This window comes from Dendrobium catenatum, unplaced genomic scaffold (assembly GCF_001605985.2).
Source record: "Dendrobium catenatum unplaced genomic scaffold, ASM160598v2 fragScaff_scaffold_119, whole genome shotgun sequence".
Taxonomy (NCBI): domain Eukaryota; kingdom Viridiplantae; phylum Streptophyta; class Magnoliopsida; order Asparagales; family Orchidaceae; genus Dendrobium; species Dendrobium catenatum.
The window spans coordinates 86411-111802 of NW_021318581.1; the positions used below are offsets into that span (position 1 = coordinate 86411).

General features: G+C 36.1%; 1 protein-coding gene across 1 annotated transcript in view; it reads left to right on the forward strand.

Annotated features, from left to right (window-relative positions):
- The window catches only part of LOC110099352, a 109220-nt gene that overhangs the window by 36266 nt on the left and 47562 nt on the right, over positions 1-25392 (forward strand). The window contains exons 4-8 of the mRNA XM_028697938.1: positions 4453-4624; positions 4749-5063; positions 5792-5995; positions 14099-14581; positions 14725-14934. Coding sequence (XP_028553771.1) covers positions 4453-4624; positions 4749-5063; positions 5792-5995; positions 14099-14581; positions 14725-14934 — 1384 coding nt within the window. The remainder of the gene's footprint in view (positions 1-4452; positions 4625-4748; positions 5064-5791; positions 5996-14098; positions 14582-14724; positions 14935-25392) is intronic.

Genomic DNA, 25392 nt, shown 5'->3' on the forward strand with positions numbered 1-25392 from the left:
GACTAGTCTTAATCGAAAGTTCTCTCTTGTGATCGGGAGGGGTAATTAATTATAGGGGCTTGCGCCTATAGGAAACCAGAACTCAGATCATAAAGTCCTCGCAAAATGAGGGCGAAATCTCTGGGTAGTGTCTTATCTACAAACCCATCTGCCTTCCAAAATTTACCCCAGAACTTATTTCATTAAAACTCCCTCGCCGAAAATAAAAACAATAAGTGCGGGTGGAGGCCGGGGCCAAATTTTCGGAGCCCACAATATTCACAAAAATTGTTGCTATCATTTATTCAAGGTCTTTTAGTGAAACATAGCACAGTATCTGTCATTTAGAATTGATGTTTAAGGAATCATATTCATCTTTGATGTAAAAAATCATTCCACAAATTGGATTTTTAATTAATTTAATATTTTCATTATTAGATACAACAACAACATCAAGTCTTTATCCCACTATGTGGGGTCGGCTACATGAATCCTTTTTCTCCATTGTGTTCTATTAAAAGTCAAATTCTCATTTAAATCTAATAAATAAAGGTCATTCCTAATATTTTCTAACCAGGTCTTTTTAGGTCTACCCCTACCTTTCTTAATATAAGTCAAATCTAATACCTCTACTCTCCTAACTGGGTCATCGGAAGGCCGCCGTTTTATGTGACCAAACCATCTAAGGCGACTCTCTCTAATTTTATCTTCTACTGGAGCTACTCCAACCTTTTCACGTATATGCTCATTTCGTATCCTATCTCTAAGGGTAAAGCCACTCATCCACCTGAGCATTCTCATCTCTGCCACACTTAACTTAGTATTATGCTTCTCTTTTAATGGCCAACATTCGGCACCATAAAGCATTGCAGGTCTCACTACCATCTTATAGAATTTTCCCTTAAGTTTGAGGGGTACATTTCTATCACATAACAAGCCCGATGCATTCCTCCACTTCAACCATCCAACTTGAATTCTGCTGATAATATCCCCATCTATTTCACCATCACTCTGAACAATAGATCCAAGATATCTAAAACGTGTACTCTTATTAATGACTTGATCGCCCAAAGTCACAATCCCCTCACTAGGTCTATTACTACTAAAATTACACTCCATATATTCCGTTTTAGATCTACTCAAGCGAAAATCTTTAGACTCTAAGGTTGACCTCCATAATTCAAGTTTACCTTCAACTCCCTCTCTAGTCTTATCAACAAGAAGAATATCATTAGCAAAAAGCATACACCAAGGTACATCCTCTTGCAAATGTCTAGTGAGAACATCCATGACTAAAGCAAAAAGATATGGGCGTAAGGCTGATCCTTGATGTAACCTAACTGAAATAGGAAAATACTTGGTCAAACCACCTTGTGTTTGAACACAAGTAATAGCTCCTGTATACATATCTTTAATGATTTGAATATAAGCATTATTAACTCCTTTCTTTTCAAGAACTCTCCATAGCACTTCTCTTGGAACTTTATTATATGTTTTTTCTAAATCAATAAATATCATATGGAGATCCTTCTTATTTTCTCATATTTCTCCATCAAACCTCTTAATAAATGTATGATTTCCATAGTCGACCTATCCGGCATGAATCCAAATTGATTTTGAGAAACATTAGTATCACGCTACAACCTATATATGCTCCATAACTCGCTCCCAAAGTTTTAAAGTATGACACATTAACTTAATTCCTCTATAATTTGCACAATCTTGTGCATCACCTTTATTCTTAAAAATATGAATTAACACACTCATTCTCCACTCATCTGACATCATTTTAGTCTTCAAAATAGTATTAAAAAGTTTAGTAAGCCAAGAAATTCCTTCATCTCCTAAGCATTTCCACACCTCTATTGGAATATCATCAGGTCCAACAACTTTTCTACCCTTCATTTTCTTTAAAGCTTCTCTAACTTCAGTTTTACTAATATGCTGATAAAAATAGAAATTTTTATTTTCATTTAGGGTGCTAAGGTTATTATAGTTAATTTTATTTTCACAATCTTTATTAAAAAGTTTAGTAAAATATCTCATCCTCCTTTGCTGAATATCATCTCTTAAGAAAAGTATTTTTTGATCTTCATCCTTAATACACTTCACTTGAACTAAATCCTTATTATTATCTCTTTGTTTGGCTAACTTATACATATATATTTCTCCCTCCTTAGTATCTAATTTATTATATAAATCACTAAAAGCTACGATCATTGCATCACATATTGCTTTCTTAGATTCCTTACGAGCCTTTTAATATCTTTCCCAATTATTAGAATTTTTAAAATTAAACCAATTTTTTAAATAAATCTTCTTATTTTTAATCTTTTCTTACACATTTAGATTCCACCACAAACTATTTTTACTATTATGAGCTTTTCCTTTTGATACTCCAAGCATATCTTTTGCAATATTCTTAATATCACTAGCCACGTTTTTCAAATAACATTAGCATCTTCATGCACAGACAAAATTTTAAGATCTAAAATCTTACTCTAAAAATTTTTTTTATTATTATTCTTTAAATGCCACCATCTAATCCTAGAATATCATTTTACTTTATTTTTTATTTTTTGCCTCTTTATCTTAAAGTCCAAAACTAATAATCGATATTGAGTACATAAATTTTTACGCGGAATAACTTTACAATCTTAAACGATCTAATTTTCTTATAAGAAAATAGTCAATCTGGGTTGAACTATGTCCATTTTTATAAGTGATGAGATGCTCATTTCTTTTCTTAAATAAGATATTAGCAATTGAAAAATCATAAGCTAAACAAAATTTAATATGGTATTGCTACCTTCATTTATCGTTCTAAACCCATGGTCACCATGAATGCTTTTAAAATCATCTACCTCTCTATCAACATGTTCATTTAAATCTCTTCCAATAAAAATTCTTTCTTTAAGAGGTATCTTTTCTATTAATTCTTCTAAGTCATTCCAAAAATTTAATTTAGAACTCATATCCTTTTAACTTAGGTTTTTGAAAAAGAGCCATCCATAGAAAATTGCTGGATTTCTATGGATTAAGGAAGAAGTCAACAAGGTTATAGGAGAAAAGTCGACAAAAATGATCTAAATGGTCCTGTGGCTAAATGCGTTCGTCACACATAACAAAGGTTGATAGACCTAGGGTTTCTAAGTTAAATAAAGAGCCTGTCAGACCTAATGTTCGATGACAGACCGTTTGTAATGCCTTCATCAAGTAGAGACGAAGATAATTGAGAAAGAAGTTATCGCTTACAAGAACTTGAACACATCGTCACTACCACTAATTCGTCGGAATCAATGAATGGGGAAGAGGAAGAGGTATTGGTGAATTAACTTAGTTAGGGATGAGATAAAATCCTCTTTCTTGCAAGCAAAATTTGTGCTCCAAGAGCCTATTCCCATCCCTCTTCTCTTTGGGCTCTTCTAACTATACAAAAAGAAGACTCTCCTGCAGAAAATAAAAACTTCTTTCTGTTTTTCTTAATAAAAAACTCTTCCTTCAACATCTTCCTTGAAAATGAATAGCTCTTTGCATCCATAGCTCAATAAAAAGAAGGGAAAGCACTCTCCCACTCGATTGGTGAAGCTTGCAATTTCAAGCAGTTGAGATCAACCTCAAATATCATTATGCCCTCGATTTATAGGTTAGCGACTGTGATTGATCCCACCATTACCCTTGATGGTATTGCCTGCTTTTTAGAAAGCGCAAGAGATCATGGTAAAAGTCAGATGAGGACAGGCACAATAATTGCCCATCCATTGTATTTTAGTTGGATGCAAATGTTTGACTTTGGAAAGGCTTTAGAAGGCTTAGGTGGGTGTTTGAAAACGATTTGATTGCGACTTGAACTTGATAGGCTAATTTGAGCTCGATTTGGTTGGATTTGACTCAACGTCATTTAGTTTAGCTCAATTTGACTCGATTAGATTTAATTTCACTCGATTGGTGAATTTAAGGCTGAAATGAACTAGTACCTTTGATTAAATTGAATTAATTGATTCAATTTAGTCGAATTGAGATGGGTCAAGTGAAAAAATTGAATCAAATTTGAATTGGTTGGTCAATTTAATAAATTCAAGTCAAATTGACATAAAAATCGATTCAACATAACTCTATTTTATTCTTTTCAAATCATTAATGAGGGGTTTTCCCAACTGTTCGATAATAATAATAAAAAAGATGTAGATAAACTTACAGTACAAGAAAACATAAATGAAAAAGGGGTTGATATCATAAAACTATTCATGTTCCGAACAAAACATTAACGGAAAATGGTGCGGTATCTTATTATTGTGATATCATTATAAAAACTTTCCCTTTAGACTTTCTTTTTAAATTGACTTCATGTATGTTGGTTTTTAGATGCGACTTGCTTTTCTTTAGAATTTCTGCCATTCCATAGTTTTTTAGTTATGTACTTCAAAATAATGGAACTTAGTATTAATTTAATCTATAATGTATCATTTGCAGTTTAATGCAAGATCCTTTTAGGTCCGTACCACTTATATGGCTTATTCAGGAGGGTAACCTTAGCAAGCGCCTTTCCTCATATATAGCCTCGGGGAACGAAGATCTTATCTCTGGGTGGAGAAGTGCTTTCAGTAGGGCAAACGTTGTGGTGTTTTCAGATTTCTCTCTACCAGTAAGCAACTTGCATTTCCACTGACAATAAATGCTGGCACAGCTCTCTTTTAATGGATAAACGTGGTTGTTTTCTGACTAGCATGCTATTTCTGTTTTTTCTGACTAACATCTATTTCTGTTAGCTGCTGTACACTTCATTGGATAGTGGAAACTTTTACGTGATTCCTGGATCTCCAGCTGATGTCTGGTCGGCAAAGAGGTACATCACATCTCATTCTCGGCTTGCTTTACGGGAAAAGTATGGATTCAACGAGGATGATCTAATAATTACTGTTATGGGGAGTTATTTTTTCTACGATGATATGCCATGGAGCTATGCTGCTAGCATGCTAACACAACAGTTTATGAAAATTACGAGAATAAAGGACCTTGGAGGAAAATTAAATTTTGCTTTCTTGTGTGGGAACACAACAGATTCTCTTAGTTCTGATTTTCAGGTACTAGTTTTTTTCTGCATGACGTGTTTTTATTTTGGCTATGTGCCCTCTGTGAATCTAACATTTCTGCCCATATATCAAATCTTTGTGTGATCACAACATTCACACTTTCAGAATATCATTTAAAAAAAAACAATAATTTTAAATCTGTATGACCAAAACTTTGAGCTTATCCATTTTAATTTTACATTATCCTTGGGGAGCCCTTTTTTTTTTTTTTTATCGTGATAACGTTTGTATTACCATTCTTTAATGAAATTGCAAGATTTCTGCCGGCATCTTTTTTAGCTTTACTCTGTACTTAGAACGTCTAAGAATGATTCGGCTAAATGACAAATATTAATTTTGTAGGCTCCATTTTTTTCATTTAGGTTAAAGGTGCTTATGTAATAATTCTTCTGGATATCTGCCTATTGCTTTCATGCTGGAAAGATAAAACTATTATTTAGTTCATTATTTCACTTTTTTTCTTCATTCGCTTGAAGTTATGAAATTCAACTAAGGTGAGGCGATGCAATCAAGGAATAATATGCTTGAGCGATTAAATTACTTAGTATAATCCTCTGACAAGTCAACTCCATGGCAGAAGACATCTATTATAATTATGCTGAAGTTTTAAATTCATAATTTTCATGTCATGTTTTTGTCAAATTGTATTATTGGGAATAAAAGAAACAAGCTTTCTTTGTTGATGTGCCTTGATTTCCACTTCAATTTTGTTGTTACAGGAGCTTGCTTCACGTATGAGCTTTCCTCTTGATTCTGTACAGCATTATGGCATGGATACTGATGTGAATGGTGCCATAATGATTTCTGATATAGTCCTTTATTGGTCCTTCCAAGAGGAGCAGAATTTTCCTCCACTTTTAGTGCGCGCCATGTCTTTCCAAATCCCAATCATTGTTCCTGATTTTTCTATCATAACTAAATATGTAAGTGTACTTTCCAAGTGATTGTTTGTTTGCATGCAAGTGGAAGTAGGTAGGAAAAATGGAAAGAGGTCACTTCAACTATTTGGTTGGCAGGGAAAATGGGAAGCGACTTCCTCTCAAGAAATTGGTTAATTCAATTGTCAGCCTTCTGACTTCTAACCTGATGTGTTGAACTCACACTTTTGGAAGTCATTAATTATGATGATCTTAACTTTTTAAAATTATAATGCCACTCATATATTCACCAACACTACATGCACATGATATAATATATCGCAAAATATATTCAAATATTTATTAAAATTAAATAGTCAATTTTTATAATTAATGCACTTATTAATCGTAGTAAAATAACTCTTATTGAACATGCAATGAGTAGTGTATTGGATAATAAGTGATTCAATCATAATTTATGTATTTTCATTATCGAATATTGAACATTAGTTTTTAATTTAGTTTTATATTTTTTTAGCTATACAATGATGGGAAAGCATCCAATGATCATGGTAGGTTGTGCTTGGGCTTTGGTAGACCTTTGATTTGCTAGCTTTGTGGGTCCTTTGTGCTGCTGTTGGTTCTCGAGTTGGCTTATGGTTCTCAATTTGAGCTTATGATGATGTTGGGAGGTGGAGGTTTATTGGAGTTGAGCTTTATTTTTTCTAAGTTGTTAGCTTATTAATGTTGAGCTAAAGTTTAGTTCATTTATTGGGGGATTTATTGAACTACCTAGCTCAGTAATCTAAAAAGGTATGCTCTTAAATCTTGGATTCATTTTGGAGTGGACTTGTCTCTTCTCCCCCCCTTTGTTTCTTCTCATTTCACTGTGCTGGGTGAAATCCCGTGCCTTTGCCCCTTTGGTTCCTGTAGCTGGCTGTTCGGTTCTGCGGCTGGTTGCTTGGTTCCGTGCTGGGTTGCTCGGTTCCGTGGTTTTTGCTTGGTTCTGTGAGTTTTCTTCTCTGTTTTGCTGTGCCGTTTGAGAATTGTTATTGTGGTTGTTGGCCTTTCATTTCCCTAAATCTAATTGGTTTATTTGGTGGTGCTATGGCTGTTGAATTCCCCTCTCTTGCCTATATATTGAAGATGTATTTTGAGGGGAAAGGTAGTTGAAAATTGTTGAGCATTTTCTCTTTAAAAACCAGAGGGTTTTCTTCTTGGAAAAGCTTGAGAGCTTTATCCACTTCTTTTTCTCCTCTATTTCGTCTGGGCTTCTTACCTCTTTCTTCTTTACGCAAGTTCCACTCCATTTGTATCCTTCTTCTTGAGCTTTGGAGGTGTTTGTTGGCTAATTTGGGAGCATTTGCTGGAGGAGTTTGGTTGGACGTTTGGACCTTCTTGCTCTGATGGACCATCGGTTACCTAGCCCTAAGCACATATTTTACTTAACCTACATTTCGATGCATGTGAGGAAATCGTTCTGTCGGTTGTTCTGAGGATAACGACTTTTTTATTTTTTTGTTTCTTTTGATGGCTCTTCTAGTTTTTATCCGTCGGTTTTTGTGCTAATAAATGATTGCTACTATTTGAATCGAGTTTGGTTATAGTTTTGCCCATCGTTCTCCTTGTTTGACATTTTCTATCTAGTGCGCTGCATTAAGTTTGGTATCAGTGCAAGTTTTTATCCTTGGTTGGTGTGATTTTTGTTGGCATATTGTTTTTTTGTGGCTTTTTTCTAATTTCTAAGATGGCTAATAATCCGGGGGATTGGCAAAATCTTATGCAACAACTGAATCATTTGCAACAACAAATCAGCACTATTGCTGAAACAATTGAGAATTTGAATGTTAATAACGCTAATGCTAATCCTAATGTTCAAACTTTTGAAAGTGAAGAAAAGGTTCCTAGAAATCAACATAGGCAACAAAGAAATTGGGACTGTGAAATTAAAATTGATATTCCTAACTTTGAGGGTAAACTGCAACCCGATCAATTTCTTAAATGAGTAGAAAAGATAGATTAGTTTTTTGAATGAAAAGAAATACATGATAATAGGAAAGTTCGCTTTGCTAGCTTAAAACTTTCTGGTCATGCCTAAACCTGGTGGAAAAACTTTCAAAATAATAGACTTAGGAGGGGAAAAGAAAAAGTCCAAAACTGGAAAAGAATGAAGGAGAAAATGAAAGGAAAATTCTTGCCAACTGATTATGCTCGAACAATATTCCAAGAGTTTAATAGCTTGAAACAAGGAAATCAATCCATTGAAGAATATACCGAAATGTTTTACAAAATTCAATCCAGAAACGATTTAGAAGGATCTCAAGAAAAAATTGTTTCAAGATACATCAATGGCTTAAAGTGGTCAATCCAAGATCAACTCAACTTGCATCTTATCATTAAAACTGACGAAGCATATCGTATGACAATAAAATTGGAAAAGCAACATCAAAGGGAAATGGGTCACAATAAAGTAATTGAAACATATAAACGACGATCAGTTGGCGGGGTTAAAACTTAATCTCAAAATTTTGGGGGAACATCTGGTGTGAAAGTTCAAACTTTTGAAAATCAAAATGCTGATAAAGAAAAATGGATTATGGGTGCTAAGCCGACTGATCAACCTAGATTAATAGGACCATGTTATAAATGCGGGCTTTATGGTCATCTCTCTGCCACTTGTAGGAAAAACAATCTACCAAGAAACAATCTCATTGAAAACGATGAAAATTTGGAGGAAGAAGAAGTAAATGAAACTGAATCTGAAAATGACAATGAAATAGAAAAGGTTGATGTTGAAGGAGATGAAGGTGAAGAGTTTTTGGTAATACGACAAGTCTTAACAACTAAAATTGACAAAGGAGATAGGTGGCTAAGAAGAAACATATTCAAAACAACTTGCACAATCGAAGGAAAAATCTGCACTCTTATGATAGATAGTGGGAGTTCTGGAAATTTTGTGTCTTAAAAACTGGTTGATAAGCTTAAAATAAAATCAACACTTGTCAAATCCTATAAAATCTCTTGGTTCAAAGAAGGGGGTGAGGTTCCAATCACTAAACAATGTACTGTCAATTTGTCAATTGGGGGTTCTTTCAAAGATCAAGTTGTTTGTGATGTTGTGCCTCTTGAAGTTTGCCATATTTTGTTAGGACGACCTTGGAAATATGACCACAAAACTATTCACAATGAAGAGAAAAACACATATACTTTGGTGCAAAATAATAAGGAGTTTACTCTTCATCCACAAAAAAATGTGCCGGATTTGCCTGTTAAGAAAAACACAGTTGCCAAAATTACTTCTCCTGAATTGTTTTTAAATGCTAATGATTTAAAACATTATGAAGTTGCTTATTTGATTTTGGGAAAAGAATCTGATACTGCTTTTCAAATCCCTAAAGAAATGCAAGCTTTAATTGATGAGTTTTCTGATATAACTTCTGATGAGTTGTCAATTGGGTTGCCTCCTATGCAAAATATTCAACATCATATTGATCTAATTCCTGGAGCCACTTTGCCTAACCTTCCTCATTACAGAATGAGTCATTCTGAACATGCTGAAGTTTTTAAGTAAGTGATTGATTTGTTAAAAAAAGGTTTGATTCAAGAAAGTTTAAGTCCCTGTGCTGTGCCTGTTTTATTAACACCAAAAAAAGATGGAACATGGAGGATGTTTGTGGATAGTAGGGCAATAAACAAAATCACCATTAAATATCAATTTCTAATTCCTAGACTGGATGACATGCTTGATATGCTAATTGGTGCCAAAATCTTTTCTAAAATTGATTTGAGAAGTGGGTATCATCAAATAAGAATAAGGCCTGGTGATGATTGGAAAACTGTTTTTAAAACTAAAGAGGGTTTGTATGAATGGCTTGTGATGTCTTTTGGGCTTTCAAATGCTCCGAGTACTTTTATGAGAACTATGAATCATGTTTTAAAATCTCTTATTAGAAAGTTTGTTGTGGTTTATTTTGACGACATTTTGATTTATAGCATTCATCCTTCTAAACACTTAAATCATGTAAGGCAAGTGTTGCAAATTCTAAGGAAACAATATCTTTTCATCAATCTTAAAAAATGTTCCTTCATGACTTCGAGTTTGACATTATTGGGTTTTATTATTTCTGCTGAGGGGATAAAAGTGGATCCGATAAAAATAGAAGCAATTCAAAATTGGCCGATTCCTAAAAACATAAGTGAGGTGAGAGGATTTCATGGCTTGATTTTTTTCTATAAAAGATTTATAAAGAACTTCAATTCTCTGATTGCTCATATTACTGATTGTTTGAAAAAATGATTTTTAGGTGGACACCTCAAGCTGAAAAAACTTTTGAAATCATCAAGGCAAAAATAAGTCAAGCTTCCATTCTTAGCTTACCAAATTTTAAAAACATTTTTGAAGTTGATTGCGATGCCTCTCATGTTGGTATTGGTGCTGTGCTTAGTCAAGAGGAAAAACCTGTTACTTACTTTAGTGAAAAACTGAATGAAATTAAATCCAAATATTCTACTTATGATTTGAAGTTTTATGCTATTGTTCAAGCTTTAAAATTCTGGAGGTGTTATTTGATTCAAAGGGAATTTGTTCTAAATACTGATCATGAAGCACTTCGTTTTTTGGACTCTCAAAAAAATTTGAATAAGAGGCATGCCAAATGGGTTTCATTTTTGTAAGAGTATACTTTTCATATCAAACATAAAACTGGTGTTTTGAATAAGGTTGCTGATGCTTTAAGTAGGAGATCTCATTTGTTGGTAACTGTTTATCCAACTATCACATCTTTTGATTTTTTGAAAGATACTTATGCAAGTGATTCTTATTTTAAGAGTATTTGGGATTCTTGTCTTACTTTTGGAACTGATCATTCTGCTTAATTTGTTATTCATAAAAGTTTTTTGTTTAAGAGATCTAGACTTTGCATAACTAAAAATTCTTTAAGAGAACAACTTGTAAAAGAATTTACATAGTGGAGGTTTGGGTGGACATTTTGGGCAAAGGAAAACAATTGCTTTGGTTGAAGAAAAATATTTTTGGCCTCATATGAGAAAGCACATTGCTAAGTTGGTTGAACAATGTAAAATATGTCAGGCTTTCAAGGGAACTTCACAAAATTCTGGTTTGTATACTCCTCTACCTATTCCAAACAAACCTTGGGAGGATATTTCTATAGATTTCATTTTGGGTTTGCCTGTTACTATTCAAAAATTTGATTCTGTTTTTGTGGTGGTAGATCGTTTTAGCAAAATGACACATTTTATTCCTTGCAAGAAAACTTCTGATGCTTCTTACATTGCTGATCTGTTTTTTAAAGAAAATGTTCTTCTTCATGGTGTTCCTCGTACTTTTACTTCTGATCGAGACACTAGATTTTTGAGTCATTTTTGGAGAATTCATTGGGCAAAACTTGGGACTACTCTTCAATTTAGTAGTGCATATCATCCTCAAATTGATGGGCAAACTGAAGTTGTCAATCGAAACTTAGGAAATTTATTAAGATGCCTTGCTGGGGAAAAACCATCCCAATGGAATTTAGTCTTGCCTCAAGCTGAGTTTGCTTACAATAATTCTGTTAATTGTTCTACCGGTAAAACTCCTTTTGAAGTTATTTATGGACAACCTATTCCTCATATTTTAGATAGAAATTGCTTGTCATTACTTAACAAAATTAGTGCTGAAGCTTTTGAGACTTTTGACCACATAAAAACTGTCCAACAGCAAGTCCTTGAAAAACTCCAAAAAGCTAATGCTAAGTACAAATCTACTGCTGATAAACATCGAAAGAGGTTATTTTCAATAAGGGTGATTTGGTTATGACTTACTTTTGTCGCTAACGATTTCCTGTTGGTACTTTTAGAAAGTTAAGCAGAAAGAGATTTGAGCCATTTCGTGTGCTTCAGAAATTAGGCACAAATGCCTATCTGTTGGATCTACCTATTTCTGTTGGCACTTCTTCTGTATTTAATGTTTCTGACCTTTCTTTATATGATGGAAATTATGATGATTCTGTAGAAATTGAAACTTTGCCACTCTCCACTTCTATGGCAAAGACTGAAGAACAGATTGAAGACATTATTGATGTCAAAATTTCTAAAACAAGGCATGGTGAGCATAAGAGATTCTTAGCAAAATGGAAGAATCGATCTCTAACCGACTGTACTTGGATGGACGCTAAAGAGCTAAAACGACGTCATCCTGATCTTTTTCAGAAAGTTACTGAAGCTTTCTCATCCGGAGATGAGGCTCGCCCACCAGGGGGGAATTGATGCAATCATAATTTCTGTATTTTCATTATCGAATATTGAACATTAGTTTTTAATTTAGTTTTATATTTTTTTAGCTATCAAATGATGGGAAAGCATTCAATGATCATGGTATGTTGTGCTGGGGCTTTGGTAGACCTTTGGTTTGCTAGCTTTGTGCGTCCTTTGGGCTTCTGCTGGTTCTCGGGTTGGCATATGGTTCTTAGTTTGAGCTTATGATGATGTTGGGAGGTGGTGGTTTATTGGAGTTGAGCTTTATTTTTCCTAAGTTGTTAGCTCATTAATGTTGAGCTGAAGTTTAGTTCATTTATTTGGGGATTTATTGAACTACCTAGCTCATTAATCTAAAAAGGTATGCTCTTAAATCTTGGATTCATTTTGGAGTGGACTTGTTTCTTCTCCTCCCCTTTTTTCTTCTCATTTCTCTGTGCTGGGTGAAATCCCGTGCCTTTGCCCCTTTGGTTCCTGTGGCTGGCTGTTCGGTTCTGCTGCTGGTTGCTTGGTTCCGTGCTGGGCTGCTAGGTTCCGCGGTTTTTGCTTGGTTCCGTGAGTTTTCTTCTCTGTTTTGCTGTGCCGTTTGGGAATTGTTATTGTGGCTGTTGGCCTTTCATTTCCCTAAATCTAATTGGTTTATTTGGTGGTGCTATGGCTGTTGAATTCCTCTCTCTTGCCTATATATTGAAGATGTATTTTGAGGGGAAAGGTTGTTGAAAATTGTTGAGGATTGTTTCTTTAAAAACTTGAGGGTTTTCTTCTTTGAAAAGCTTGAGAGCTTTGTCTACTTCTTCTTCTCCTCTATTTCGTCTGGGCTTCTTACCTCTTTCTTCTCTATGCAAGTTCCACTCCATTTGTATCATTCTTCGTGTGGTTTGGAGGTGTTTGTTGGCTGATTTTGGAGCATTTGCTGGAGGAGTTTGGTTGGACGTTTGGACCTTTTTGCTGTGGTGGACCATCTGTTTTCTAGCCCTAAGCACATATTTTACGTAACCTACATTTCGATGGATGTGAGGAAACCGTTCTGTCGGTTGTTCTGAGGATAGCGACTTTTTTATTTCTTTTGTTTCTTTTGATCTCTCTTCTAGTTTTTATCCGTCGGTTTTTGTGCTAATAGATGATTGCTACTATCTGAATCGAGTTTGGTTATTGTTTTTCCCATCGTTCTCCTTGTTTGACATTTTCTATCTAGTGCGCTCGCATCAATAACTTATCAATTTCTTATGATATATTGCGTAATATTGAATTAAAAAATATAAATATTATGATGTTTACATTATTTTTAAAACTTTGTAATGTTGTAGCAATGTTGTCAAATAAGGATAGCATTTTGTCCTCCCACTCACTTAACCTGCAACTATATATTATATATACCAATGTTGTAAAAAAAGGATATAACTATGTCCGCCCACTCACTCACTCACTCAACCTGCGATTCTATATTATATATAACAATGCTTTAAAATAAGTGAAGCTATCTATCCAACTACTTTCACTCAACCCGTGTAACCCTTTTCTTCTCACAAAGCGTTCCAATTTATATTTTTTAATTAGAACAAAAAGATTGCGTGTATATAATTTTTGTATACTTATTGGGCACTTCTACTTCCTTCACAATCAAGCAATAGAATAGAATAAAAGGAAGTGTCACATATCTGCTGACAACCAAATTTTCTTTTTAGAACTGAATTTCTCATCTTTCAATTAGAAGAGAGATGTGTCACTGCCTCTGGATGGATAACCAAACAGTCCCGAAGTGAATTTCCATCTACCCGTCTTCCCATTCTTTTCTCTCCTAATTGTTTCCCACTCTAAAATGCATGTGCAGTTGCACGCATAACGTTTTTTTGCAGTTCAACACTTTCCTATGTTTTGTTAACGTATTACTTTACTGAATTTAGCTTGGCATTTTAGGTTAATGATAAAATCCATGGTCTTGTTTTCTGCCCTCAAGATATAGACAGCTTGGCAAGTGCTTTCTTACTTCTTATAGAAGATAAAAGGCTGTCAACGATGGCATATTCAGTTGCTAACGAGGGGAGGTTATTGGCTGAAAATATGTTTGCTTCTGATTGTATCATTGATTTTGCAATTCTTCTAGAAAGGATGCTACACTTTCCATCTGATTCATTCCTTCCAGAGTCCGTTTCTCAAATTAAGCAACGAACATGGGCATGGGATTTGCTTGGCAATGAAAATGATCAAAACAATCGTTTTCAACATCAGGGTTCATGGAACTTTTCTGCAATCCAGGACGAAAGAGTACCTGATAAATCTCAAATATGTCCCCAAGTTATTAATGAGTCTGCCTCACTGGTCTATCCCACTCAACTTGATTGGAATGATCTCAGCCAGATGGAAATTGCTGAAGATTTTGAGAGACAGGAAATGGAGGAGGTTAGCAGCTTATTTTCTTTCTAGTGAATTTACTTGTTTTAAGAGGTTTCATTTTTTTTTTTTTTCAAGTATCGGTAGATTTGGTACTAAGTGTCTAAAAGGTTACTTGACCCTATCATCACTTATGTTTGGTTCTTCTTTAGATTGCAGAAAGGATGGAAAGAGATTTGGGATCTTGGGAGGATGTATATCGGAATGCCAAAAAGTCTGAAAAGCTTAGATTTGAAGTTAATGAGCGTGATGAAGGTGACCTAGAAAGGACTGGACAGTCATTGTGTATTTATGAAATTTATAATGGACAAGGAATATGGCCATTTCTACACCATGGCTCTCTATTTCGTGGTATAAGTCTTGTATGTGCACTCCTCCATATAGTTTGACAATTTGTTATTCATGAGCTATGTGCCTTTTTATTAATCATTTTCTTTTTCCTGCATTTGTATGTTTGTTAACTGTTACTTTTCTCTATTATACCAATTGAAATTTTAGAGAAATTCAAATTTTGATCCATTTATACTGCCTTTAATTAATAAATTTGTATTCAATTTCCTTTAAAAAAGTTTTCTGTGCCTAGGCAGAGGTTTAAGAGGATCCCTACTTGTTTCTTAGTCAGAATATAAGCACACAGAGGAGTCATAAGATCCAGTTACATTTGATTTCTTTTGTTTTATGAGAAAAATATCTTGGAAGCTGGGACTCATATGCTAGAATGGGGAAGTAGTTGTCTTTGTGCTGTTTTTTTATCTTTATAGGACTTTGGTCAGCAGGACATAGTGCTAGCAAAAAGAGCTCTTACAACAAACATACACTGATTAACGAAAGGGAGGACAGAAACAGGGAAATCCACTTGAGAAACTTTAGCTAGGTTACCAACAATGAAGCTCTTGCTTGGAGTGTTGACGTCTTCAGGCTGAGGAACTGCTTCCAACAACAAAATAGAAGCCGAAGAGAGCTGGAGGCACTTACATCATTGAAAGTATATGAACCGAATTGAGCAGTCAAGAAATAAACCACACTTGCAGCCGTGTCAGACTTCTGTAGAGGTTGCTGGAAGAAACCATAGGCCCATAAATATTGATTTGTGGAAGGATAAAGTTAGCAGTTCTTGAGGCTTATCATGGAATCTGGGTAGCTGAAGCTTTTCCAATCCATTTTCCAAGTAAATAAATATGAACGTTCCACCATCATTTTTTTGGTCTGCATAAAAGGCTTCTATTTAACAAGAATCAAAGTTTTCCCCTCACCACAATTTTTCTAATAAAATAAGCTCTCTTAATAATCTAATCTGGAATTCGAAAGACAGGTAAATATTATAAATAGGCCACATTCAACATAGAATTATAAGGATAATGCTACCACCCAAGACAAATTTTAACTTTCTCGCTACTCAATTTATGATTCACTCTATTAATGTCAATGATCCAAAAATCTGTTGGAATAGGCTTGGAGCTAAGAGGAACATTGAGTATTTAAAAGTCGTTTTATTCGAAGAACTTAATCATGAAGCAAGTTCCTTTCCATTGCCATCATTCTTGCACAAATAGATTAAAGATAATTTTGGGAGGTTAATATTAAACCAATGATGTCTCATAACCAGAAAAAAAAAAAAGATTCATAACTTGTTGAAAATTATCACTGCATAAAATCAAGATATCATTGAAAAATTTAATGCTAGTAGGAATATTAGACAAATTTTATTTGCACCTATCAATCAATCCATCATTAGCCGTAGAGATCATTTTATTTTATGAAGAATATTAGCAATAATATTAAAAAGAAAGGAGAAACAGAATTGCTTTGCTGCATCATCTTTGACATTTGAATTTTTTACCTTATTTCTTATTGGCAATAATGATAGCATCTGGATGAATCAGTCTCCTTAATCCAAAGAATAAATTTTTACGGAAAATGTCTCTTTTAGCAAGTGTGAGGAGAATGAAGTTCCATTAATAGAAATCAAAGGCCCTTTCCAAAATTCATCCTATTGATAAATTTCACACCCTTCTTCTTAAGGCATGAATACATAGTTTTATGGGCAACAATAATGCAGTTTGTTGTATCTCTACTTGAAATGAAAGCACTCAGAGAGAAATACACCAAGTTAAAAATATCTTTATAAATTCTATTAGCAAGATTTTTGTGAATATCTGTAAAAGGCTAATAGATCCGAAATTATTAACCAATTCACAATTATCATTTATAGGAATGAAGCAAATGGTTGTTGAACACAGTCTGAAGTCTAGTCATTCTGAAGATGATTAGACATAAGTTATTTGTAATGGTTTCCCACATAACTTCAAAGAAATTTATAGGATCGGGACTTGGAGGTTTGTTAGTCCCCATGAAGAAAACCACCTCTTTGATCTCTTCAATATTAGATCGGGAATCTAAAAATTTCAACAAAACATCAGAAATGTTATGTTATGAGTTCTTTTACCAAAAGGTTTCTTATAAAACTCAGTAAAAGCTGCAGAAATGTCAAGCAATGAGACATGAGCGCATATTCTTCGCCAATCTTTGATTTGTTGAATAAAATTAAGCTTGCTTCTTCCACTGGCTATCTTATGATAATAAGATATCATATTATCTCCTTCCAAATGCCAATTCACCTTACACCTTTGGTGCAACTAGATTTCATCTTTCATTTTTTATGGCCACTGTTTACCTTGTCACTATACAACATAGTTAATGTGTTCAGTGCTCCTGTTAAAATTATCTCAACAAAATTCCCTCTAAAGGCTTTAACATACCATTATCTAATATAGTCATTGTTAAATCTCAACCTCTCATTCTCATGTTAATCTCACGGCTACAAGGAGGGATCCATCGGAAGCCCGCCTTAATCATGTTGAACACCTTCCATAGATGGGCAGCTGATTTAGGAAGAGTAATATTTCATTATTATGTAGTTATTTGTTTCCTTATTAAACATCTTGTGTAGATCTATAAATAGGGATTGCAGTATATAATAAAATTCAAGCTTTTTCTTTCATACCTCTCAAATTAACATGGTATCAGAGACTCCTGAGGAATTGAAGAGGAAAACATCACCCTAGACGGCAGACGCTCCTCGAGGGAGAATGAAGCAAAGCCGGCCGAAGCTAAGGAAGAAGCAAAGTCTTGCGACGGAAGCCAAGGTTGTAGACAGAGTTGACGACACGGATAGAGCTTGAGGAAGAAATGACCTTCATTATCGTTGAAGATCTATTGTTGTCGAGCCACCACGCATACACAAGAGGCGGAGATGGGGCTTGCCCCCAAGGAAGATAGGCCGCCGATAGTGCCAAACGCTGGAGCTACTAGACAACTCTGACACCTCTGGAGAACTCCAGCGTGCCAACCGCAAGTGTGGAAGTTGGGAAGCCGACGGAGGAAGCCGGGACGGAGAGAGAGGGTGAATCATGCCATGTGCGTGCCCTAAGCTACCCGGTCCAACTCTTTTAAAAGAGTCGGTTTGGCCCGATTAATTAAACCGGGAAGTTATATTAAAAAAAAAGGAAAACCATCGGTTTTTATTGCCGTGACTAAAGATCGGAGGGATTTTTTTTCCGGGTAGCTCTCATTGCTATCCACAAATAGTTTTCATTGCTATTAATGTGAGAAATTAATTCCTCCCAAAGCATTGACCAATTTGAGGATCCTATGGTGCACCAAGGGCGAGGTGACCTCAAAAGCATGCAACCTTCCCATTGTCTCAATTGGAAGAACTACCTAAAGTGGTCTAAATTTGTGAAGAACTATTTAAAGGGGAAAGGAAAAATACACCACCTAAATTTGTGAAGACCTAGTTAAAGGGGAAAGGAAAAATACACCACCTTCTCGGAGGACTAAGAGAAGGATATCCTAATTTTTGGGCATGGGAAGAAGCAGACTCCATGATTATGCCATGGTTGTGGAATTCCATGACTTTAGAAATTAGCGATACATTCATGTTCCTTCCCACTGCAAAGGACATATGGGATGCTGCCAAACAAACCTTTTCCAAAGCTTGGGATGCGGCTCAAATCTTTGAAATTAAAGTCAAAGTAGGAAGCACAAAGCAAGGGAGCATATCGTGGCGAAGTATGCCACCCTTCTACAAAATCTATGGTAAGAACTTGATCACTACAGATACATAGAAACCAAATGTCCGGAGATGCTGCGATCCTAAAGAACTTTATTGAAAAAGATCGAGTTTATGATTTTGTTGTAGAACTAAATGCAGAATTTGATCAGGTTAGAGTCCAAATCCTTAGCAAAGAGAAGGCAACATCACTTAATGAAACAATTTCTCTCATCCGGACGGTGGAAAGCTGACAAGGAGTGATGTTAAAACCAAAGGTCGTTGATAGTTCAACAATGGTGATGAACAGAGAATCATCATCGAAGGAGAAAGGTAAAATTCCTCAAAATTAAAGGACAAAGACTCACTTTGATACAATTATTGCAAGAAGTCAAGACACATAAAAGAAATATGCTGAAAAATACATGGAAAACCCCCCAGTCAGGAGTGGAATCAAAGAATTGAAATAAGGAGTACATCGCATGCCAACAACACTACAAGTCAGCCCAACCTAGAAGCACAATCCAGTCTTGGATAACTCAATAAAGATGACATTGATAAACTGAAATGACTTTTGGTATATCTTGAAAAACCAAATACATTTTCTTCACTGCACTCTCAGGTAAGTTTTCAATTTTTATTAGTTTAAGTGCCTTTAGAAATCATTTAAAGAAATTATGGATTATTAACTCAGGAGTCACATATCACATGACCCATTCACCTACCGACTTCATCAATTATACTCCTTGCCCAAGCAACAGGAAAATCATCAATGATGATGGTTCTCTTACCACGGTATCAGGCGAAGGAGATCATATTCACAGCCAAAATAGAGGAAAACTAGATCCAAGAGCGCACTCAAATGCATCGTTGTTGGTTATTCAACTACCCAAACAAGTTACAAGTGTCATCATCCACTTACAAAAAAAACCTGTCTCTGTTGATGTTATCTTTGATGAACAAAATTCACACTTTTTCAAGCCTCATCTTCAGGGGGAGACTTAACTTGAGGAAGATGAGAAAAATGAACTAGCACCTCTTGACCTTCCTCTACCACCTCAAACCAAGCCACATGAAAACTTGGATAGGGAAACAAAAGACCAAACTGTCATTAGATTTGGGAAGGTATACTCCAGGCGTACAAGTTCAGATTGTGCTCCAAAGCAGATCTAAGAATCTGAACTGTATCCTGAAAATAAGGTAAGCTTACCACCTCCCTTATACCCTATAACCAACTCTATATCCTTCAACAATGATGTAGGCAAAGGGGGGGGGGGGGGGGCCAACACAAGGGGGGGGCGTCAACTCAAACCCAAAATAAGTTGGTTTTGACTTCCCTTGAGCTTACAAGCTCAATAATTTTTGAGCTGGAATTTAGCTCATTTATGAGCTGGTCTTTAGTTCATTTATTGAACTAAGGATTAGCTCATTATTAGCTAAGTTTTAGTTCATTTGTTATCTGAATTAATGTAATTTTTATTTTAGTTTTTTATGTTTTAAATTTAAGTTGTCCCTTAGGATTCCAAAAGCCATTTTGGAATCCTAAGGTTGTTTGTTTTCCCGTGCCATGGCTCCTTGGCTTCCACGGTTGGCTGTTTGCATGCCTTGGCTCTTTGGTTCCCACGATGGGTTGTTGGTTTTCCGAGCTGGGGGCCTTCCCGTTGCTTTTGGCGCCTTGGTTCTGTGCGGCCTCTTGGGTTCCCGTGGCTGCTTTAGTTCCCTGGCCGGGCTGTTTTCCCGTGAAAAGCAAGGGGCTTTTCCGTGGCTTGTGGTGCTTGGATTCATGTGGGAATTCAATTTAGTGTCTGTTTGTATTCCCCCTTTCATACCTATAAATATGAGGGGTTATTTAATATTTTAAAGAGAGATATATGAATTTTTGGAAAAGAAATCCTTGGGATTTTCTTGGAGAAGCTTGCGAGCTTTGTCCACCTTCTTCTTCTTCCCTCTTTGGAAATCTTGCGAGCTCTTTCCACCCTTCTTCTCGGCTTCTAACCTCTTTCGTCTCTCCGCAAGTGACCACCAAATCTGTATCCTTCTTCTCAAAAGTAAAGCAAATTTAGTGTGTCCTTTAGAGTCAAGCTTGTAAGAGTTCAAATTTCGTTTGTAAGTCGTTGTTTGTAAGTCTTTTAATTTCTAAGTCTTTCTTTTATTTGAAATGTAAGAGTTTGTTCGTTTAATTACGTAGGAACCTTCTTTTATTTTTAGTCAGGTCTACTCCTTGTGGGCAGAGATCCTCGGGTCCCCCCATCCCCTAGATTTTTTTGCCCGCATCATTTTGGTATCAGAGCGCACTCAAATGCATCAGTTAGGAAGTCCTAGGTTGGTTTTTCAAATCTTGTTTTGGTTTGTCAAGTCTTGTTGTGAGTTGTGTGAATCTTGTGAGTTTAAGATTTAGATTGAGTCTTTATTTGGGTCAAGTTTATCGTTTAGTCTTTTTTTATTTGAGTCGTTTTAAAAAATGGAAATAGACAAAAATATGGCTTCGTTCAAGGAAGAAATCAATCCAGATAATACTGATGTCCCACTTTCATTGGACAGATGGATTCCTACAGATCCGCTTTAAGACCGATTATACAAGCTTCAATATCACATGTTCTTATGTGATCAAAAATTCGAGAAGTGAAGTCGATTCTCCAAAAACAGTTCGAGAAAGAGCAAGAAGACATTTTGAAAAAGTTGGTGAAAAGATCAAAGAGTTGGATGATCCGTCTTCACCTCCTCCAAAGAAAGAAAAAGCTAACTCATCGGAAGATGAGTTCTCAAGAAGGGGAGTCTGATGTAGGCAAGGGAGGGTCAACTCTAACCAAAAATAAGTTGGTTTTGACTTCCCTTGAGCTTACAAGCTCAATAAATTTTGAGTTGGAATTTAGCTCATTTATGAGCTGGTATTTAGTTCATTTATTGAACTAAGGGTTAGCTCATTATTAGTTAAGTTTTAGTTCATTAGTTATCTTAATTAATGTAATTTTTATTTTAGTTTTTTATGTTTTAAATTTAAGTTGTCCCTTGGGATTTCAAAATGGCTTTTGGAATACCAAGGTTGTTTGTTATCCCGTGCCATGGCTCCTTGGCTTCCACGGTTGGCTGTTTACATGCCTTGGCTCTTTGGTTCCCACGGTGGGCTGTTGGTTTTTCGAGCTGGGGGCCTTCCCGTGGCTTTTGGCGCCTCGGTTCTGTGCGGCCACTTGGGTTCCCGTGGCTGCTTCTTCGGTTCCCTGGCCGGGCTGTTTTCCCGTGAAAAGCAGGGGGCTTTTCCGTGGCTTGTGTTGCTTGGATTACTGTGGGAATTCAATTTAGTGTCTGTTTGTATTCCCCCTTTCATACCTATAAATATGAGGGGTTATGTAATGTTTTGAAGAGAGACATGAATTTTTGGAAAAGAAATCCTTGGGATTTTCTTGGAGAAGCTTGCGAGCTTTGTTCACCTTCTTCTTCCCTCTTTGGAAATCTTGCGAGATCTTTCCACCATTCTTCTCGGCGTCTAACCTCTTTCGTCTCTCCGCAAGTGACCACCCCATATGTATCCTTCTTATCGAAAGTAAATCAAGTTTAGGGTGTCCTTTAGAGTCAAGCTTGTAAGAGTTCAAATTTCGTTTGTAAGTCATTGTTTGTAAGTTTTTTAATTTCTAAGTCTTTCTTTTATTTGAAATGTAAGAATTTGTTCGTTTAATTACGTAGGAACCTTTTTTTCTTTTTACTCGGGTCTACTCCTTGTGGGCAGAGGTCCTCGGGTTCTCCCATCCCTCGGATTTTTGGCCCGCATCAAACAAATTCTCATCCTCGCACAAAAATTTCTTGGTTGTACTAGAGTTTAGAAGATATCCATATTCTTGAATATATTTCTGAGGTCTTATCTGATGAAAATTGGAAAAATGCCATGATAGATGAAATGTAGGCCATAAAAAAGAATAATACATGGGAGGTCATCAATCTACCGATAGGAAAAAAAATCAGTCGGCTGTAAATGGGTGTTCTCCGTAAAATACAAAGTTGATGGCACATTAGAAAGATACGAGACAAGACTAGTGATAAAAGAGTATACTCAAACATATGACATCGACTACCAAGAAACCTTTGCACATATAGCCATGATGAATACTGTCATAATACTACTCTCACTAGCAGCCAAGTACAACTCGCATCTGGAACAATTGGATGTAAAAAATGCATTCCTGCATAGGGATCTGAAAGAAGAGATATTTATGGAAATACCACTAGGGTTTAAGGAAATATCTGAAGGTAATAGGGTGTGCATATTAAAAAAGGCTCTATATGGGCTCAAACAATCACCAAGAGCCTAGTTCGTAAGATTCTCAAAACTTATGCTTCTTAATGGGTATAAACAAAGTCAAGGGGATCATACATTATTGTTTAAACACTTTGTCTCAGGGGGAGTCATAATATTATTAATATATGTGGATGATATTATCTAGACTGGAAATAACGAAGAGGAGAAAATTAGTTTAAGAAAAAGTCTTTCCAAGGAATTTGACATTAAAGAACTTGGTAGACTAAAATATTTTATCGGAATTTAAGTAGCCTACTCTAGCTAAGGAATCTTCATTTAATAACAGAAATATATTAAAGATCTTTTAAAAGAAACTGGTAAATTAGCTTGTAAACTTGCACCAACACTAGTAGAACCAAATCTTAAATTAGGGGAAGAAAAAGAAGATCTAGATGTAGATAAATGGTCTTACCAGAGACTTGTAGGGAAATTGATTTACCTCTCCCACACCAGACTAGATATAGCATTTGTCGTAAGATTGTCAATTAGTTTATGCAAAATCCAAAGCAGGTTCATATGCAAGCGGTAGACAAAACACTGCACTACCTTAAAGGAAACACAGGAAAAGGGATTCTCTTTAAAAGAGATCGCGGAATAACCCTAGCAGCATACACTGATGCTGATTATGCGGGATCTCCAATAAAGAAAAGATCTACCTCTGGATACTGCGCATTTCTTGGAGGGAACCTGGTTACATGGATAAACAAGAAACAAAATGTGGTGGCAAGATCCAGTGTAGAAGCAGAATATAGAGTTATGACCTTGAGAATATGTGAGTTACTATGGATCAAGATGATTATAGAAGACCTAAGGATCAAGTGGAACAATCCCATGAAGCTACACTGCGACAACAAATTGACAATCAGCATAGCCCACAATCCAGTCCAACATGATAGGACCAAGCACTTAGAAGTGGATCAACATTTTATTAAAGATAAATTAAACAATGGTTTAATATGTATCAACCATGTACCATCGAAAGATCAACTCGTAGATATCCTCACCAATGATTAAAAAGGCGGAAGAGGCGTACGCACTGAGGCGTGACTCATGGCGAGGCGAAGCATTTGCGCGTTAAGGTTTACGCTTCATTAGATTCGGCGGAGCGTGCGCTTATTTCGCACGGGGCGTAGGCTTCGGTTCGTAACGCCTCGAAGCGAAATGAGGCACCGCTTCGATTTGTAAGTATATAGACCGAGCGGTGAGAGTCGTATAAGAGTCGAGTATTAGGGTAACATACTTGCTTTTGCTTTGGGTGAGAACTGAAAGGCGAACTCCGCCGACTTCGACGACCACAGTTCGGTTGAGTTCGAACATAGCTGGAGGCGATCGAAGGTAACGATTTATTTCTTCTTCTTCTCTTGCTTCCCGTAATCTTCCCGTCATTTGCTTCATGTCTCGCTTCTTCTTCTCCAGCTTCCTATAATTGAAGGTTCTTTTTTCACGGCTAGGTAATGATCTTTCTTCCCGTTATTTTCTTTATGTCTCGCTTCATCAGATTGTACATGCTCGGTACTGCTCAGTACATGCTCGGTACCGAGCCAGTACCGCTCGGTACCGAGCGGTAGATGACTAGTGGCACATGCTGAGTACCGAGGTCGAATCCCGCCAGGAGGCAGCGCCCCCTTGGACCCCCGGCAGACTGGTATATTTTTGTATTCATGTTGTTTTATTATTGGTATTTGGTAGTACAAATAATTGTTAAAATATATCATATTGTTAGCATGACTAGTGGCACAAGAAGGAAAGATCCTGCATGGAAATATGGAACTCAAGTTGAAGTATCAGGTGAAGGTGCAAAGAAGGGATATGTTTACATGAAATGTAATTTCTGTGAGAAACGCATAACTGGTGGCGTCAAGATATTGAAGGATTATCTAGCCTGCACTCATGTTAATGTGAGACCATGTGCAAAAGTTCTTGATGAGGTGAAGAAGGAATGTACAAATTATTTAAAGAAGTTTGCCACCACAAAAGAGGTCATACAAAGAAATATGGAAGATATGATAGAAAACTCTTCTTACTATGGATCACAGCATGAAGGTTCTAGTACTGGAAGCCATATAGTTTCTTCTAACCGAGGCAGTCGGGGGCCCATGGGTAGATTTATGCTAAATATTGATAACGACTAGGGGTGTCAATATTTGACATGACCCGAAAACCCGACTCGAACTCGACCCGAAAATTTCGGGTTAGGGTCAACCCGAACCCAAAACGGGTCGGGTTCGGGTTCAACATTTCGACCCGTTTCAAAAATCGGGTCGGGTTGGGGTTAACCCTTTGACCCGAAAGTGACCCGATTTTGACCCGACAACCCGAGATTGACCCGATTTTGACCCGGTTTTGACCCGAAAAGGGGAGATTGACCCATTTTTTACCCGAAAATTAGCAATTTTTTGGTTGAAAACGGTTCATTCATTTTTTTGCTGCACATTGTATTGACTTAATGCTTAAGAGGTTGGGGCAGTTGCCTCAACA